The sequence below is a fragment of the Phyllobates terribilis genome, unplaced genomic scaffold (assembly GCF_046119375.1).
Source record: "Phyllobates terribilis strain yellow unplaced genomic scaffold, ASM4611937v1 Scaffold_5__5_contigs__length_657084704, whole genome shotgun sequence".
NCBI lineage: Eukaryota > Metazoa > Chordata > Amphibia > Anura > Dendrobatidae > Phyllobates > Phyllobates terribilis.
Window position 1 is genome coordinate 381,621,846 of NW_027362765.1, and position 18,036 is coordinate 381,639,881.

Here is an 18,036-nt window from a genome sequence, read left to right on the forward strand (position 1 = left end):
ACCATCTTGTTAAGCTACTGCGACCTCCACCACTTTTCCAAGGGGCATTTATATTGTCTTTATTCCACTGCGACCTCCACCATTCTTCCAACGGGCATTGCATTTCCTCCTAATTTTAGTCAGCTTTTGCTTTTCAATTAATAGGCGAACACTAAGGGAGACCCACTCCCCAATAATGGGTAGAAGGTTTTTAGTATGCTGTAATCCACGTCTGTTTGAAGGGGCATTGCAGTTCATCATAATTTTTGGAAAGCCTTCCATTCACTGCTTAGGCCAACAGTGCACAGGAGACCCAGTTGCTATAAATGGAAAAAACGGTTTAGTTAAGGCCCTCTGACCTCCATGTCACTTCCAAGGGGCATTGGAGTGCCTCGAAATTTTTGGTAGGCATTGCACTCACTGCATGCCCTATAACTGTGTAGCCGAACCGCTCCTTTTGGTACAGAAACATATCCTACAAGACATGTGTGGTTGACTGGCCTGATATTGATGTGAATCGTCCCTGTTCCTCCTGCTCTTTCTCCTTTGCACCACCTCATCCATCATTCATCACCTGAAGCTTTGTTTTAACGGGAGTCATAGAACTGGGATAGTAGCAGGAAAACATCCAGCAATCCTCGGAGGAGGTAGGATATGCGCCAAAACGCTGACCACCTCAGGCCTAGCCGCTACTAAATACATGCGCTTGCATTCCAAGAAAACAAAGCAGATGCTAACTTCTATCATCATCATCATGCTCCTCACCTTGGCACTCTCAACTCCCCTGATGGAGAAGCCAGGGCCCACCAGAGGAGTATGGTTCTCGGGTGGACTCGTCCAATGCTGCCCTAAAGCAAGCCAGGCTAAGAAAAGTGTGGGGGAACTTTCAAGGAGAAATAGGGGCGGCTGGGGACTGTTTATGGACACCCGGCCGCTCCCAGGCAGCTGGTGACCGTGTGTGGACACCCGGCCGCGGGGCGGCTGGGGATCGAGTATGGACACCCGGCCGCCCCCTGGCGGCTGGGGACCGAGCGTGGACACCCGGCCGCCAGGCGGCTGGGGACTGAGTATGGATACCTCGCTGCCGAAGCAGCCATGAGGTAGTGGCCAGCTTCGGCCTCCTCCAAACTAAAAGGCCCCATTTCAAGTGCAAGCTAGTCGTATGGTATTTCAGCCTGGGGGTGGGTGGGTGGCAGGCTGCACACTTACGCTTGCATTCCAAGAAAACAAAGCAGATGTTAACTTCTATCATCATCATCATGCTCCTCACCTTGGCACTCTCAACTGCCCTGATGGAGAAACAAGGTCCCACTGGAGGAGTCTGGTTCTCTGGTGGGCTTGTCCAATGCTGCCCTAGAGCAGGCCAGGCTAAGAAAAGTGTGGGGGAACTTTCAAGGAGAAATAGGGGCGGCTGGGGACCGCTTATGGACACCCGGCAGCCCCCAGGCGGCTGGGGACCGTTTGTGGACACCCGGCAGCGGGGCGGCTGGGGACCGAGTATGGACACCCAGCCGCCGGGCAGCTGGGGACCGAGTATGGATACCTCACTGCTGTAGCAGTCATGAGGTAGTGCCAGCTTCGGCCTCCTCCAAACTAAAAGGCTCCATTTCAAGTGCAAGCTAGCAGTATGGTATTGCAGCCTGGGAGTGGGTGGGTGGCAGGCTGCATACTTGCGCTTGCATTGCAAGGAATGGGGAGGTACAATTGAACACTGCCCTGGGACAAGGACTTGCACGGGGATAGTTGCAAGTCTGCATCTTCTGATGCGGAAAGGATCACTTCTGATGGGCACACTTTTAGGCAGTGACCTGGGTGTCAGAAATGCTTCCAGGGGTCTTCCCCATGCTGTTCTCATGTCTTTTCAGCACTGTATGCATGTATCACACAGCACATGGCCAGATAAGATTGCAAAATGTTAAAATGACATTTCCCGGTGAATGCATTTGTCACAATTGAAAGCAATACAAAAGTGCAAAAACGCATAAAAAATGCTACTTATGAACATAGCCCAAGGTGTGGAGGAGTATTTTTGTTTTTGGTTATTTATTTTACCTTATACACAAGTCTTTACCCTGGAAAGGAAGTTCCTTAACATATTTTACAGGAAAACCGTTTCAGTTTCGTTTTTGAAAGTTTTATTGTGAGCCCGTAAAAGTGGCTTAATACCTCAGACCACGTTGTTGACAGCAGTGACCTGGGGGTCATAAATGCTTCCTGGGGCGATCCCCATGCTATCCCCATGTCATTTGAACACTGTCACTATCGTTTTGGGCACTTTTTAGGCTTTCTACAGACTGCCGGGGGTGCCGCCACAAAAATGCTCGGGCCTCCCATAGACTAACATTGAGCTCGTTGCCTGGGTCGAGCATCCAAGTATCACGGTGAGCTCGGCCCGAGCTTCGAGCACCCGAGCATTTTAGTGCTCGCTCAACACTAGTCATTATGAAATAAAGTGCCCAGTACAGGGGACAATATTACATGAAGGCGCCCAAGACGTGGGACATTATTACAGGAAGGGGCCAAGAAGGCGAAGATTATTACAGGGGCCTACACAACTGACCACTTAGCTAGTGGGGCCCCTGTCAAAATTTTGCATAGGGGCTCATAGGACTCTAATTATGTCACTGGGGCCATGTAATGTATGTTTATTCTCCGACTGCACGAGGCACGGACAGATGGAAAGTAAATATACGTATTACTAATAACTGAGGATCCAACCACTGAGATCATTACAGATCCAGACATTGTGCTACATCTGTGATAAACTGCATTACAGCACTTTTCAAGGACACTTTATAACCTTATCACTAAAGTGAAATATCAGCTCACTAGCTATTGTGAATATTTATGAGCGAACACAGAGATAATTATTTACTTACCTGGAGAATTGTCGGTCTTGTTTGGACAGAGCTCCTTAGATAATTCATTTCTATATTTCTCTATGTCTGCCTGCTGACAAACTGAAAGAAACAAAGTAAACCTGAACATGTGTAATGCAGGTGCTGGAATGCAACGCACAGAGACACAAGGCAAGGACAGTCAGGGATGGATAGAAACAGTTTTTATATATATGTAACAGGTCTTCTAAACAAGGAAATGGTAACAGGGATGACGCGCCCCCTGGGCCATGTTCAAGGGATACCCGGAGCCGGATCTGGATAGGGGTAGTAGTCCTTGTGGCGGTGACCCGATCCGTGCCCAGGGTGTCAAACTAAGTGTGTGGCAGTCTTGGTAGATGTTGTTTCTGTGTCGACTACGCCACCCGTTGATTTGCGGTCACAAGGCCGCCGCTGCAGAACAGTCCGCTTAGGCCGGTAGTATGGGTGCAGCGATGGTGGTATAACCCCCAACGGGAGGGGTATGGCCTCAGGGCAGCTGGTGCGGATGATGGGGGTAGTAATAGGGCAGAAAGGAGAGTCAGAGACGTGGGATGCAGTTTCAGGGTTTTTACTCACTGGTGTTGCTTCAGTCACTCTGGCCTTGAGTGACCACCCGAGCCGTGCTGCATCCACCAGGTGCTGGACTCGGCCAACCCCCAGGCAGTTCCGGAGCGTGGTCCTGAGCTTCCCTCTCTCTCTCTTTCTCCTGGCCGTCCCCACCAGGGATCCACCTTTGTCCGGTTCCCTTGGGCCTTCTATGGTAAAACCTTCTCTGGCTTTCCTGACCCTACTCTTGGTGTACCTTCCTGGTGGATTTGGTGAGGGTCGTGGCAAAGCTTGCCCACGACCTCCGGTTCCTGGTTAAGGGTTACTTTTGCCTCTGCCAGCTTGGGATCCGGTGCCCTCTTCTGCCAACCCTTCACCCTTTCTGGTTTGCTTCTGGGATCTTAGGGTTCCCTCTTTTCTGCGTCTCTGGGCCTTCCCTCCTCCTCTCCACTACAAGCCTGGCCCCGGAGCTGGGCCCAGCCGGAGCCACAGCTCCTAGTCAGCCCTCCTGGCTGAACTCTCCTTCAGCTTCTCCTCAGGCTGAACTCGACCCTATTTCTAGTTGGTGCCCACCTTATATACTCGCTCTATGTGTGAGCCCAGGTGACCAGCACCCAATGGGCTCCTAGCTTTACCCAGAGTACTCCCCCTATCTGCCCCTACACTACTGGGATGTTCCACCCCCCCTCCCACTCCAGCCAGGGACAGACGCTGTCGTACCTGCACATCTACTTGGTGGGAGTACCGTAGTTCTGTCCCCCGGAAATGGGATGTATGTAGTGCATGCAGCCTACTGAGCTCAGTCCCACACTCCATCCTTACCCGGGAGTGGAATACCACACCTCTGGTTTGAGGTGCAATACCCCTGTAGCAGCCGAGTCCTCAGGGTGCTACAGGGATAACAAATGGTAATTTGAAGTAATAATTAGTGATGAGCAAGCATGCTCGCTACTGCTCGGTGTTCGCCCGAGCATCTCACTGATCGAGATGCTCGACGCTCGCAGAGTATTTCCGGGTTGCTCGGGCGGTAACTCGGGTCCCCTCCCTACATGTTTGGCGCTCTTTAGAGAGCCAATGAACATGCAGGGATTGCCTGCCATGCACTGTAATGCCATAGCCATGTTGGTTGTTGTCATTACAGTGATTGGCTGGCCACACAGCGTCATCAGGTTTATATCAGACCTGGCGCCGCTGTGCTCGTCACAGTCACTCCGGATCAGACAGTGTAGGGAGAGCTGCTGCTGTGTCAGGGAGAGATTTGATTGTGTATTAGGTAGTATAGGGAGAAAAACCGTACATTACACATATCCATCTTAACAAACAGTCCTTCTGAGGACTAATCCATCTGCAGAGATATCAGGCAGGCAGTGTATATAGGCAGGCAGGGTATATAGCAGACTGCAGTGCATATAGCACAAGAAGCTCCATTCCAATTCTGCCTGCTGCTGCTGTTAGATATTTCTATACAAAGGCCCAGGTCTCAGGGGCCAGGAATACTTTTCTTTGGATCTTAATCCTTATTATTGGCTTAAAAATCAATCCAGAGAACTCCGTTTTTTCTGCGCCATTTGCTTGTTGGCACTGCAGAATACAGCCAGGTCCTTTCCATATTACAGTGCTAAAAATCCAGCTATTTAAAACTGTGGTTTGTCCGTCACACGGATCACATATAATTGCGCTGAAAATACTGCCATTTCTGGCCTCCATTAAAAATTTGATTCAGTGTGTCAGTGAAGCGATTGACACAAGTTTCCTGTTCAAAATAGTTACCTACAGGCCAGATATTTAAAACTGTGGTTTGTCTGTTACACGGATCACATATACGTTTTCAGAAAATACTGCCAGGTCCTTTCCATATTACAGCGCTAGAAATCCAGCTATTTAAAACTGTGTTTTCTCCATCACACGGATCACATATACGTTGTCAGAAAATACTGCTATTTCTGGCCTCCATTAAAAAAAAATTTCAGTGTGTCAGTAAAGCAATTCACAGCAGTTTGCTGTTCAAACTACTTACCTACAGGCCAGGTATTTAAAACTCTGTTTTCTCCATTACACAGATCACATATACAGTGCTTACAAGTAGTATTCAACCCCCTGCAGATTTAGCTGGTTTGATAAGATGCAAATAAGTTAGAGCCTTCAAACTGCAAACGAGAGTAGGTTTTATGAACAGAAGCATAAATCTTACAAACCAAAAAGTTATGTTGCTCAGTTGAATTTTATTAAATTTTAAACATAAAAGTGTGGGTCAATTATTATACAACCCCTATGTTTAATATTTTGTGGAATAACCCTTGTTTGCAATTACAGCTAATAATCGTCTTTTATAAGACCTGATCAGGCCGGCACAGGTCTGTGGAGTTATCGTGGCCCACTCCTCCATGCAGATCTTCTCCAAGTTATCTAGGTTCTTTGGGTGTCTCATGTGGACTTTATTCTTGAGCTCCTTCCACAAGTTTTCAATTGGGTTAAGGTCAGGAGACTGACTAGGCCACTCCAACACCTTGACTTTTTCCCTCTTGAACCAGGCCTTGGTTTTCTTGGCTGTGTGCTTTGGGTCGTTGCCTTGTTGGAGGATGAAATTACGACCCATCTTAAGATCCTTGATGGAGGAGCGGAGGTTATTGGCCAAAATCTCCAGGTAGGCCGTGCTATACATCTTCCCATGGATGCGGACCAGATGGCCAGGCCCCTTGGCAGAGAAACAGCCTCACAGCATGATGCTGCCACCACCATGCTTGACTGTAGGGATGGTATTCTTGGGCTCGTATGCAGTGCCATCCAGTCTCCAAACGTCACGTGTGTGGTTGGCACCAAAGATCTCGATCTTGGTCTCATCAGACCATAGAACCTTGAACCAGTCTGTCTCAGAGTCCTCCAAGTAATCATGAGCAAACTGTAGATGAGCCTTGACATGACGCTTTGAAAGTAAAGGTACCTTACGGGCTCGTCTGGAACGGAGACCATTGCGGTGGAGTACGTTACTTATGGTATTGACAGAAACCAATGTGTCCACTGCCATGAGATCTTCCCGGAGCTCCTTCCTTGTTGTCCTTGGGTTAGCCTTGACTCTTCGGACAAGCCTGGTCTCGGCACGGGAGGACACTTTCAAAGGCTGTCCAGGCCGTGGAAGGCTAACAGTAGTTCCATAAGCCTTCCACTTATGGATGATGCTCCCAACAGTGGAGACAGGTAGGCCCAACTCCTTGGAAAGGGTTTTGTACCCCTTGCCAGCCTTGTGACCCTCCACGATCTTGTCTCTGATGGCCTTGGAATGCTCCTTTGTCTTTCCCATGTTAACCATGTCTGAGTGCTGTTCACAAGTTTGGGGAGGGTCTTAAATAGTCAGAAAAGGCTGGCAAAAGAGATCTTTAATCCACACATGTGAAGCTCATTATTCTTGGTGCCTTAATACTTTAGGGGGACCAAACAGAATTCTTGTGGTTTGAGGGGTTGAATAATAAATGACACTCTGAATTAACTTTTAACATTTAAAAAAAAAGTTGATGCAGTGCATTTCCCACTTCCAGGCTGATCTACAGTACAAATATCACAATGCCAAGTTAATTCCGCATGTGTCAACCAGCTAAATCTGCAGGGGGTTGAATACTACTTGTAGGCACTGTAAGCTCGCTCAAAACTCAGTCATTTGTAGTGAGTGTGGAAGATACTGTCCTCTATTTAAAATGGGCAAGGCACGTGGCAAGGGACAGGGAACTGGACGTGATGCTAATGGTGCATGCAGAGGCCGAGGACAAGGCTGTGGGCAAGCCAAAATTGTGCCACAACAAACACCCACATCTTCTCGTCTGACCTTCCTGTCCAATTTCTAGGGGACCGCAGCACACCACTATTGAACCCAGAGCAGTGTCAAAAGGTTGTTGGTTGGATAGCAGATAATGCTTCCAGTCACTTAGCCACCACCACCACCACCCTGTCTTCCACACGGTCAAGTTTCAGTAGCCGTGAGTCTAGACCGCATATTCCTCACCCTGATCCTCCTTCCTCCCACCATGCCGAGTACCCAGAGACAACTGATTCCACACTTGGACACTCTGAAGAGCTGTTCACTTTTCCATTTATAGATTCGGGCCTCTCGCCCGGTCCACTTGAAGCGGGGCAAGAGGAGTTCGCGTGTAACGATGCCCAAATATTTGAGCAGCCATGGTTACACAAAGGCGACGGTGGGAAAGTGTCACAAAAGGTGGACGATGATGAGACACAATTGAAAAAAGTCAGGAGGAGGACCAGGTTGCGGAAGTGGAAGACGAGGTGGTGGATGATATAGTAACTGACCCAACCTAGCAGGAGGACATGCAGAGTGAGGACAGCAGCACACAGGGGGAGGGAGGCAGAGCACCCTAACAGGCAGGAAGAAGCAGTGTGGAGGCCACAGACAGAAGGCAGGCAACCGTTCCCCATAACACCAACATGAAGGAAGTTGCCAGTGCAACTGTTAGGTCTTCCCGAGTCTCATTGTTTTTTAAAGACTCTGCCGATAACCCCAAAAAGGCCATTTGCACCACCTGCCAGGCCAGCATCAGCAGGGGTGGCAAAACCACCAGCCTGACCACCACCAGCATGATCAGGCACATGGCAGCAAAGCACCCGACTTTGTGGGACGAACCCCAGGGTCCAGGAACAGTGTCTGCGGGTGGCACCATTGCTTCTTCCGCTGTTGTGCATGCAAGCCACTCCCCTGTACATGGTGCATACAAAGATGCCTCCTGCCCTGCACCTGTCATTGCACACTCTTAAGTAGCAGCATCAGGAAGCACGTCCATGTCCTTGTCCCAGCGCAGCGTTCAGTTGTCCATACCCCAGTCTTTGGAACGCAAGCGCAAATATGCAGCCAAAGCCCCTCAGGCCACAGTACTAAATTCTCACATTTCACGACTGCTTGCGCTCGAAATGCTGCCTTTTAGACTCGTGGAGACGGAAGCATTTCGCAACCTGATGGCAGCAGCCGTACCTTGGTACTCGGTCCCCAGCCACCACTATTTCTCCGGTGTGCCGTCCCCGCATTACACAATCACGCAGTTACCGGGAAAGTCCACTTAACCACGGACACGTGAACAAGTGCTTGTGGGCAGGGACGGTACATCTCGCTGACGGCACACTGGGTTAACATAGTGGAAGCCGGGACCCAGTCGGACCTTGGGATGGAACACTTCCTCCCAACGCCAAGGATTGCGGGCCATAGGTCAATCAGGATTGCCCCCACGGTCCACAGCTCCTGCACCTCATCTTCCTCAGCCTCCTCCTCCTCTTCAGCCTCCATCTCCGACATGACCACATCTGTCCCAAGCTGGAAGCACTGCAGCACTGCCTCAGCCAAGCAGCAACAGGCTGTGCTGAAGCTAATATGTTTAGGTGAAAAACCACACAATGCTGAAGAGTTGTGGACAGCTCTAAAAGAGCAGGCAGATCTGTGGCTCACACCGCTGAACCTACAGCCAGGCATGGTCGTGTGTGACAATGGCCGGAACCTGGTGGCAGCTCTGAGGCGAGGCGAGCTGACACACGTACCATGCCTAGCCCATGTGCTTAACCTCGTGGTTCAGCGGTTTCTCAAATCCTACCCGGAGGTGCCGGATCTGCTTGTTAAAGTACACCACCTGTGTGCCCATTTTAGAAAGTCAGCTACAGCTTCTGCCGCCCTTTCAGTGTTTCAGCAGCGTTTGCAGCTTCCGGCTCACAGACTGGTGTGTGATGTCCCCACGCGTTGGAACTCTACACTGCAGATGTTGGGAAGGATTTGTGAGCAGAAGAGGGCAGATGTTGAGTACCAGCATGAACAAGGCCGTCGGTATTCAGTTCAGACTCCACACATAAGACCTCAGGAGTGGACATGGATGTCAGACATATGTACCATCCTCCAAAACTTTGAGGATTCCACCAAGATGGTGAGCGGCGATGACGCCATAATTAGTGTCACTATCCCGCTTCCCTGTCTTCTGAAACGTTCTCTGCTCACAATAAAAGAGGATGCATTGCAGGTGGAGCACGATGAGATGGAGCAAGGAACCATACAGGATGATTACACACAGCCAAGCCTCATCTCATCCCAACGTGGATTGGGTGACAATGAGGAAGAGGAGGAGGAGGAAGGACAGGAGCTAGTTTCATGCACTATAGACGGTACTACCTTCACAGCTGTCATACCGTCTGTTCAGCGTGGATGGCCAGAGAACAGAGAGGAGGAGGAGGAGAGCATGGTCAGTCATCCTCTTGGTGAGGACACGGAAGTCTTGCCTGTTAGTAGTATGGCACGCATGGCTGAGTTTATGTTATCCTGCCTTTCCCATGACCCTCGCATTCTCAAAATTTTCGGTGACAGTCATTACTGGTTGGTGACACTTCTAGACCCATGCTACAAGGAGAACTTTATATCTCTTATTCCTGAGGCGGACAGGTTTACAAAAATGGGGCAGTACTAGAAGGCCCTTGTTGCGGAACTATTAAAAACATTCCCATCTGAAAACGCTGGCGGCAGAGGGCACGCATCCTTGGAAAACCAAGGAGTACAGGTGAGAGAGACACAACTTCAATCCAGCAGAGGCAAGGGAACACTGTCAAAGTTCTGGGAGAGTTTTCTCAGACCCTACCATCGCACAGGCCCTGAGGCGCGGGGTACTCTCACAAGGAGTGCAAAGTTTGGGAAGATGCTGAGGGAGTACCTTGCCGACCGTACCAACGTCCTCCGTGATTCCGCTGTGCCTTATAATTATTGGGTATCCAAGCTAGATACGTGGAATGAACTGGCTCTCAATGCCTTGAAGGTCCTGGCCTGCCCTGCCACCCGCGTTTTATCAGAGCGGGTTTATAGTGCCGCTGGTGGAATTATAACTGATAAGCACATCCACCTGTCAACTGAAAATGCTGACAGCCTGACTCTTATAAAAATGAACAAGGGCTGGATTGGGCCAGACTTCTCAACACCACCAAATGATAGCAGCGCAACATAAACTCAAATCCAGTGTCTTATCTTGGGAGGTGTATTCCCATGCACCTTTTCACACCCACACATGGGTATACGCTTCCTGATTTTGTCTATTTGCTCTTGTCCTCCTCCTTCTCCTCATCCTCCACCACCATATCACCAGGGTGACCGTGGTCCGTGATGCAAAGCCCACATAATTTTTTTAAAGGGTGTTTATAATGCCCGTAAAAAAATTTTTTTTATACAGTATGTTCATGTATACACCCCAGGGGTAAATGTTTGTCAACCCATACACTTAGTGCATGGGCATTACAAGTATCGGAGGCCCGCTCCTTTCTAATGGGAACATTTTTTAATGAGGCCCTACTCCACGTCTCTTCCAAGGGGCATTGAAGAGCCTCCAAATTTTTGGCAGCCCTTGCATTCACTGCATAGACCAACACTATAGGAGACTATCTCCTTTCTAATGGGAATTTGTTGTTACTCTGGCCCTGCTCTATGTGTCTTTAAATTCTTAGTGGTGTTTTTACTAAAATTGATCAGCCGTTGGACTCACTGCATACCCTACAACTGTATAGCAGACCCTCTCGTTTCTAATGGAACATGTCGTACCTTGTTACTGTGGCCCTGCTCCATTTGTCTTTAAATTCTTAGTGGGGTTTTTCCTAAAATTGGTCAGCCATTGGACTCACTGCATACTCTGTAACTGTATTGCAGACCTTCTCCTTTCAAATGGAACATGTCGTACCTTGTTACTGTGGCCCTGCTCCATGTGTCTTTAAATTCTTAGTGGGGTTTTTCCAAAAATTGGTCAGCCGTTGGACTCACTGCATACCCTATAACTGTATAGCAGACTCTCTCCTTTCTGACTGGAACATGTCGTACCTTGTTACTGTGGCCCTGCTCCATGTGTCTTTAAATTCTTAGTGGGGTTTTTCCCAAATTTTGGCAGCCCTTGCAGTCACAGCATGGGCATTACCACTATAGGAGACCCGCTCCTTTATAATGGGAACATTTTATTTAATGAGACCCTCCTCTATGTCTCTTCAAGGGGGTATTGGGTTGCGTCCAAATTTTTGGCAGCCCTTGCAGTCACTGGATACGCAATAACAGTATAGGAGACCCACTTGTTAATAATGGGAACAACAAAGAATAGCCGGCTGATGGCTCTCTAACAATAGCTAGGGCCGACTGCTGGCCTTTTAAGAATAGTAAGGGCTGCCTGATGTCCCTATAAAAATAGGCTTTATGACTTTCAGAGTCCCTCCATCATAAATAAAAAAGGATGTGTCTGATGATGTGTCACACACCACATTGACAGATAAGGTTGTAAAATGTAAAAATGACATTTCCCGGTGAATGCATTTGTCTTAAAAAATAACGTAAAAAAAACAAAAAAATAGGATCTTTCTTTAGTATAAAAAACAGCGTCTCCAATTTAACCTCAATGCACCTCCTCCTCCATCTCCGAAATGACCACATCAGTCACAAGCTGACAGCACTGCAGCACTGCCTTGGCCAAGCGGCAACAGGCTGTGCTGAAGATAACATGTTTAATGCTGGGGACCGAGTATGGACACCCGGGACCCGTCGGCATGAGGTTATGAAAAGCTTCCGCCTCCACGAGCCTAAAAGGCCACATTTCAAGTGCAAGCAGCTGTCAAAAATTTGGCAGTATAGTATTGCAGCCTGTGGGTGGGTGGCTGTCTGCATACTTGCGCTTGCATTCCAAGGAATGGGGTAGGGACAACTGAACGCTGCACTGGGACAAGGACGTGGACGATGATTGCTGCAAGTCTGCAATGACAGGTGCATGGCAGGAGACATCTTCGCATGTGCCAAGGATCACTTATGATGGGCACACTTTTAGGCAGTGACCTGGGAGTCAGAGATGCTTCCAGAGGTCTTTCCCATGCTGTTCCCATGTCTTTTCGGCACTGTATGCATGTGTCTGATGATGTGTCACACACTACATGGCCAGATAAGGTTGTAAAATGTTAAAATGACATTTCCTGGTGAATGCATTTGTCTTGGTTGAAAGCAATGCAAAAGTGCAAAAACACATCAAAAACGCTACGTGTGAACATAGCCCAAGGTGTGGAGGAGTATTTTTGTTTTTGGTTATTTTTTTTGCCTTATATACAAGTCATTACCCTGGAAAGGATGTTCCTTAACATATTTCCCAGGAAAAATTATTTTGGTTTCCTTTTTGTAAGCTTTATTGTGAGTCCGTAAAAGTGGCGTAATACTCTGACAACGTTGTTGACAGCAGTGATTTGGGAGTCAGATATGCTTACAGGTGTCTTCCCCATGCTGTTCCCATGTCATTTGAGCACTGTTTCCATCGATTTGGGCAATTTTTAGGCCCTCTGCAGACCACAGGGGGGAGCCGCCTGAAAAATGCTCGAGTTTCCCATAGACTTACATTGGGCTCGTTGCTCGGCTCGAGCACCCGAGTATTCCAATTTGCTCGACCCGAGCATTTTAGTGCTCGCTCATCACTAGTAATAATGCAAAGTTTCTCAAGGCAGTGTGATGCACCCAGTCGTGGGAGTCACCACGTTAGTTCTTTAACTTTGTATATAAGCCCTGGCGGAGGTCACCGGTTATTCCTGCTGGGCCGCAAGTCTTTTCTGGACAAAGTTAATCAAATCAAGTTTAGCTTTTCCCACCCCAACCGGTCCCCTCCCAACCTGAGATCCTAAACCCAACTGCACCCGATACCGTAGGTGAACAGTGGAAGTGACGGCCCTGTTCACTTGTGCAGCTCCTCTGCTTCTGCTGGCATGACTCTCCTGGCGCAGCCCTCGCCCAGCTCCTTTCTGCTTGGCCGTTGGAGGCAGTCTCTCAAGCCTTGGGTAGGGGGATCCAAACCTCATCTGTTGGCGGGCGTCGTCGGGTCCTGCAAACTCACTCAGCACCGCAAGCAGGTCCCGACTCTCCTCAGCAGGGGCAGCACTCGGGGCACCTCTGTAGGGAATCCAGAGTTTATCCACCAGTGTCCGGCTGTTATGTCTCGCAGGCCTCTGGCTCAGGCCTGCCACGCTGGGCTTCTCAGCACATTGTGCGTCTGCTCCTCTCTGCAGGTTGACGCCAATCCTGCCTCAGGCTTGGTGCATTGGACTTTTATATCCAAGAAATCCTTTCTGGAAGTCACCTGACAGGGTCCAGAGTCTAAATCTGCTCCCCCTTCAACTGTCCTAACACATCTTGGTTCCGTTTGATTGTGTCTGAACAGCAGATGGCAATCTCGCCTCATCTTTGACACATCCTGCAAGAATTCTCCTGAAGACTTTTTGGCTTCTACTACACATGAAATAATGAAAAAAACAGTCCCTCTGTCAGGTTAAGATGATGCAACAAATTTAACTAACCAGTTTTTTATTTTCTTTTGCAAAAATCAGTGATATATGAGAGTACAGAAATTATGTAATCTAGATTACAGAGGAAAGTGTTATATTTCTCAGACTTGTCTTTTTATTCTATTGGCTCATTTATTCTCCTTCATTTTCCTTTCTTTCCACCTACAATTTCATGTTTCTCCTAAGTTCAGATCACCTTTGCCTTCTATCTCATTTTTTCCCTACCCTTGTACCTTCTTTTCTGCCGCCTGTTTTCATTGACGTTTCTTTTTTCCTCCATCTCCTTTCATTTTTTCCTCTTCCTCATATATTTAATCATCTGATGTACGCAGAACTTATTATTTTGAACACTAAAGCCCTAATTCATTAGACTGGCATTTCAAACTCCAGTCTTGATGAGGGCTGCACAGGAAGATGTGCCAAATTAAGAGACGCATGTCACTTGAAATGAATTCAGCGCATTTTCTTAGTGTCGTGCACCTCTGTGCACCTCGCCAGACAGGAGCAACACTTCTAGAGTAAAAACATCAGCGCTATTGATGAATTTGAAGGGTGAGCATTGCATACCCCTCATTCCATCATGGCTACTTCCCAACTCTGACAATTTTGGCAAAGCTGCTTGAAACTGGAGTAAAAACACGCCATTTTTAAAAGAGTCTTATGCAAGTTTTCTGGCAAAATCGTTTTGAAGATTTGCCCTCTAAGTTTACATATATGTGTGAATGAATTATATCAGCTTCCTGTCAATTTAGTGACATCTGGTCATTGGCAGAGTATTATGCAGAAGACAATGTATATATTCCACCTTTACAACACATTTATAGCTGAAAAACAATTATACATATTTTGTTAATGTACGAGGAGTTAAGAACAGGCTTTATTTTTCTCTCTACAGTCATGGGATATACAATTGAATAACAGCAATTTTTAAAATCTCTACCTTATCTTATCACTAAAGTAAAATACCAGCTCACAAGTTAAAGGGATATTCCCAAAGTCACAATATTGTCTTATAAATCATGTACATATATATTTATACTGATATAACTCATTTTTAAACCTGCCCTAGTTTGTACATATCGCCCAATTTAGATTGCCTCTCAGGCTCTATTTACCCTTCAGTTGCCATTGGCTCTGCTCTGCTGTAGCTCCATTGCTCTTACTCGATGATACACAGTGCAGTCTTTCTTATCAGGCTTCCAGTTTATCTCTGCTCCATCACAGACAGAGGGTATTATATGTTTAAAATACAGTCAATGCTTCTGCACATTGTGTGGCCCGGGTATTGTACAATACTCGGCCAGACAAATTATGTCTTCTGCAATATGCATCAACAGTATTTGCAGTTTTACATCATGAATCTGTCAGCAGCAAGCACTGATCTAAGCTTACTTGTGTTTCCACAATGCTAATTTCTCATTCCATTAACGAGACACCGCAGAGAGGAGTCCAGGACAGTTGAGATCTGCTGGAAATCCGCTAACAGATCAATGATGTAAAAACACTAGTGATGAGCCAGTATACTCGCCACTGCTCGGTACTCGCTGAGTATTTTCGAGATGCTCGGGCGGGAGCTCGAGTCCCCGTCCTACATGTTTAGTGCTATTTAGAGCACCAATCATGCAGGGATTGTCTGCCACTCACTGTAATGTCACAGCTATGGTGGTTGTGGCATTACATTGATTGCCCAAATCGATAGGAACAGTACTCACAGTGAAACATGAAAAGCCGGCAATTCAGCAGCGGCATACTCCGGTGCCCGACAATTTAGAACAGAAAGAATAGAGCATCACACATAGATTAGATAGATAGAAACATGTCAGTCACATATGTATTAAGTACAGTGACAGTGTTGGTTACTGTACTTGTTATTTAGTGTTAAAATATAGGATTTATTAAAAAAAAATAATAGTGTTTTTCATTCACCCGTCTCTTTAAAAAAGCCGGCCGGCAATTCATCAGCGGCATACACCGGTACCCGACAATTTAGAACAGAAAGAATAGAGCATCACACATAGATTAGATAGATAGAAACATGTCAGTCACATATATAATAAGTACAGTGACAGTGTTGGTCACTGTACTTGTCATTTAGTGTTAAAATAAAGGATTGGGCAGATGTTTGAAGCCTGGGAAGGGGGTAATACCCACATAGCTTCCCAGGTTACTAATATCAGCCCCCAGCTGAATACCTAGCCTGCGCTCCGCAGTGTCTCTGAAGGATGGCATGCTGGATGGCAGCGTTCTGCTACCATCCAGCCTGCCATCTCAATGCCATCCCAGCGTGGGAGAATTCTCCTGCTCACGCAGTGACGTCATTTCTCCCACGCTGTCAGTGACGCGCCCAGGGAATGGGGACGACTCAGCGCCCGGGCCTTGTTGTTATTGCCTGACCTTGGGGGATGTCGCGATGGTCGGCTCCCGGGTCCGTACCCTGGGGTCACTCTTAAAAAGTGAAAAAGGGAAAGTTTATATGGGAAAGGGAAATGTTCGTGACGCCACCTGAAGATTCTGGTGAGGATCAACAGCGCTGCGGCAGTCCTCTGAGGCTGGTGATCAGGCAGCTTAGTTGGTGTAGCTCCCCACAGGTGGAACGGGGCCTCAGGGCAGCGTAAATGAACTGATGCAGGACAGAGGGGACCAACCGGGTCAGAGGAAGAATAGGCACACACACGTCCGTTCACTTCAGCACCTTTACTGGTGGTGTTTCAGGCATGATCCAGGTCACTGTAGGGTGAAGGGTGCATTTCAGGACTCTCCCCAGTGAGCGGGTGTGGGGCCTCCTGTTCCTTGCCTTTCCTCAATAAGTTTCTGACCTGCCTGGAGCTAGGCCTAACTTGGTTTCTGTCTTGCACCTGCTGATCCTGGTGATAGGGCCTTCTGTTGGAGTTCACACTCCCTGGTTTCCGGGGCTTCGGTAACTCCTGACCCTGGTACGTTGTCAGCGTTTGGGTTAACCTGGGACATGTAGTTATCCAGGGATTCCGGTTATTCCTGCTGGGGATGTAGGCCCCTGGAGGCGCGGACCCGGTGTCCGGTAAATGGTTGTGGGGTGAGCTGGTTAAGCTTCTCTGCCCCCCCCCTATGTAGCTCGCTTACTCCACTCGTCCTCGGCCACGCTCGGGGCCCTCACTAGGCTTCACACTGGCAGTAGGCCTTGCTACTCTTCACCGCTCTTATGGCATCGGCACACCTTTGGCTCACTAACCTGAGCTCTCTGAGTCTGGACTGGGCTTCACTGCAGGCTAGCTTCTGCAGGAGCTGGAACTAGCTCTGTCCCCTGAGGAAACTGTTCTACAGAACGAACTTCTCTCTCTGTGGACTCCAGACTCTAGACCAGGGGTCTCAAACACGCGGCCCGCGGGCCGCATGCGGCCCCTGAGGCTGCTTTATGCGGCCCGCAGGCACAAACCCCTTGACGATCCCGACCTGGTCCAGGAGGAGCCGCCGACAGCAGCGCTGCATTGCCGCACACAGAGACTGTCTCCCAGCACAGCATTTCCAATGACAGCCGCTGGCCAATCAGAGGCCAGCAGCTGATATCTGCGTGTCGGCGCAGTGAGCATGATGTCATTGCCATATGCAGATGTCAGCTGCTGGCCTCTGATTGGTCAGCGGCTGACATTGGAAATGCTGTGCTGGGAGACAGTCTGTGTGCGGCAATGCAGCGCTGCTGTCAGCGGCTCCTCCTGGACCAGGTCGGGATCGTCAAGGGGTCTGACTCTGTGGTGCCTGCGGGCCACATCTGCAGGAAGGACGCCGAGGGAACGGAGGACAGGTGAGAATCATCTTTTTTTTTTTTTATGTGTGTGAAGAACAGCACAGGGGGCACATAGCCACAAGAGGGGACCTGGATGGGGCACATAGCCACAAGAGGGGACCTGGATGGGGCACATAGCCACAAGAGGGGACCTGGATGGGGCACATAGCCACAAGAGGGGACCTGGATGGGGCACAGAGCCACAAGATGGAGACCTGGATGGGGCACAGAGCCACAAGATGGAGACCTGGATGGGGCACATAGCCACAAGAGGGGACCTGGATGGGGCACATAGCCACAAGAGGGGACCTGGATGGGGCACAGAGCCACAAGATGGAGACCTGGATGGGGCACATAGCCACAGGATGGGGACCTGGATGGGGCACATAGCCACAAGATGGGGACCTGGATGGGGCACATAGCCACAAGATGGTGACCTGGATGGGGCACATAGCCACAAGATGGTGACCTGGATGGGGCACATAGCCACAAGAGGGGACCTGGATGGGGCACAGAGCCACAAGAGGGGACCTGGATGGGGCACAGAGCCACAAGAGGAGACCT

General features: G+C 48.7%; 1 protein-coding gene across 3 annotated transcripts in view; it reads right to left on the bottom strand.

Moving 5' to 3' along the window:
• LOC141271199 (killer cell lectin-like receptor subfamily B member 1B allele B) overlaps positions 1–18,036 on the bottom strand; it is a 316,917-nt gene that overhangs the window by 191,395 nt on the left and 107,486 nt on the right. For 2 of the 3 annotated variants that reach the window (XM_073681309.1, XM_073681307.1), the window contains one exon: positions 2,859–2,939. The exons of the other annotated variant lie outside the window; for it this stretch is intronic. In XM_073681309.1, the coding sequence (XP_073537410.1) occupies positions 2,859–2,939 (81 nt within the window). The remainder of the gene's footprint in view (positions 1–2,858; positions 2,940–18,036) is intronic. 3 annotated transcript variants of the gene reach the window in all.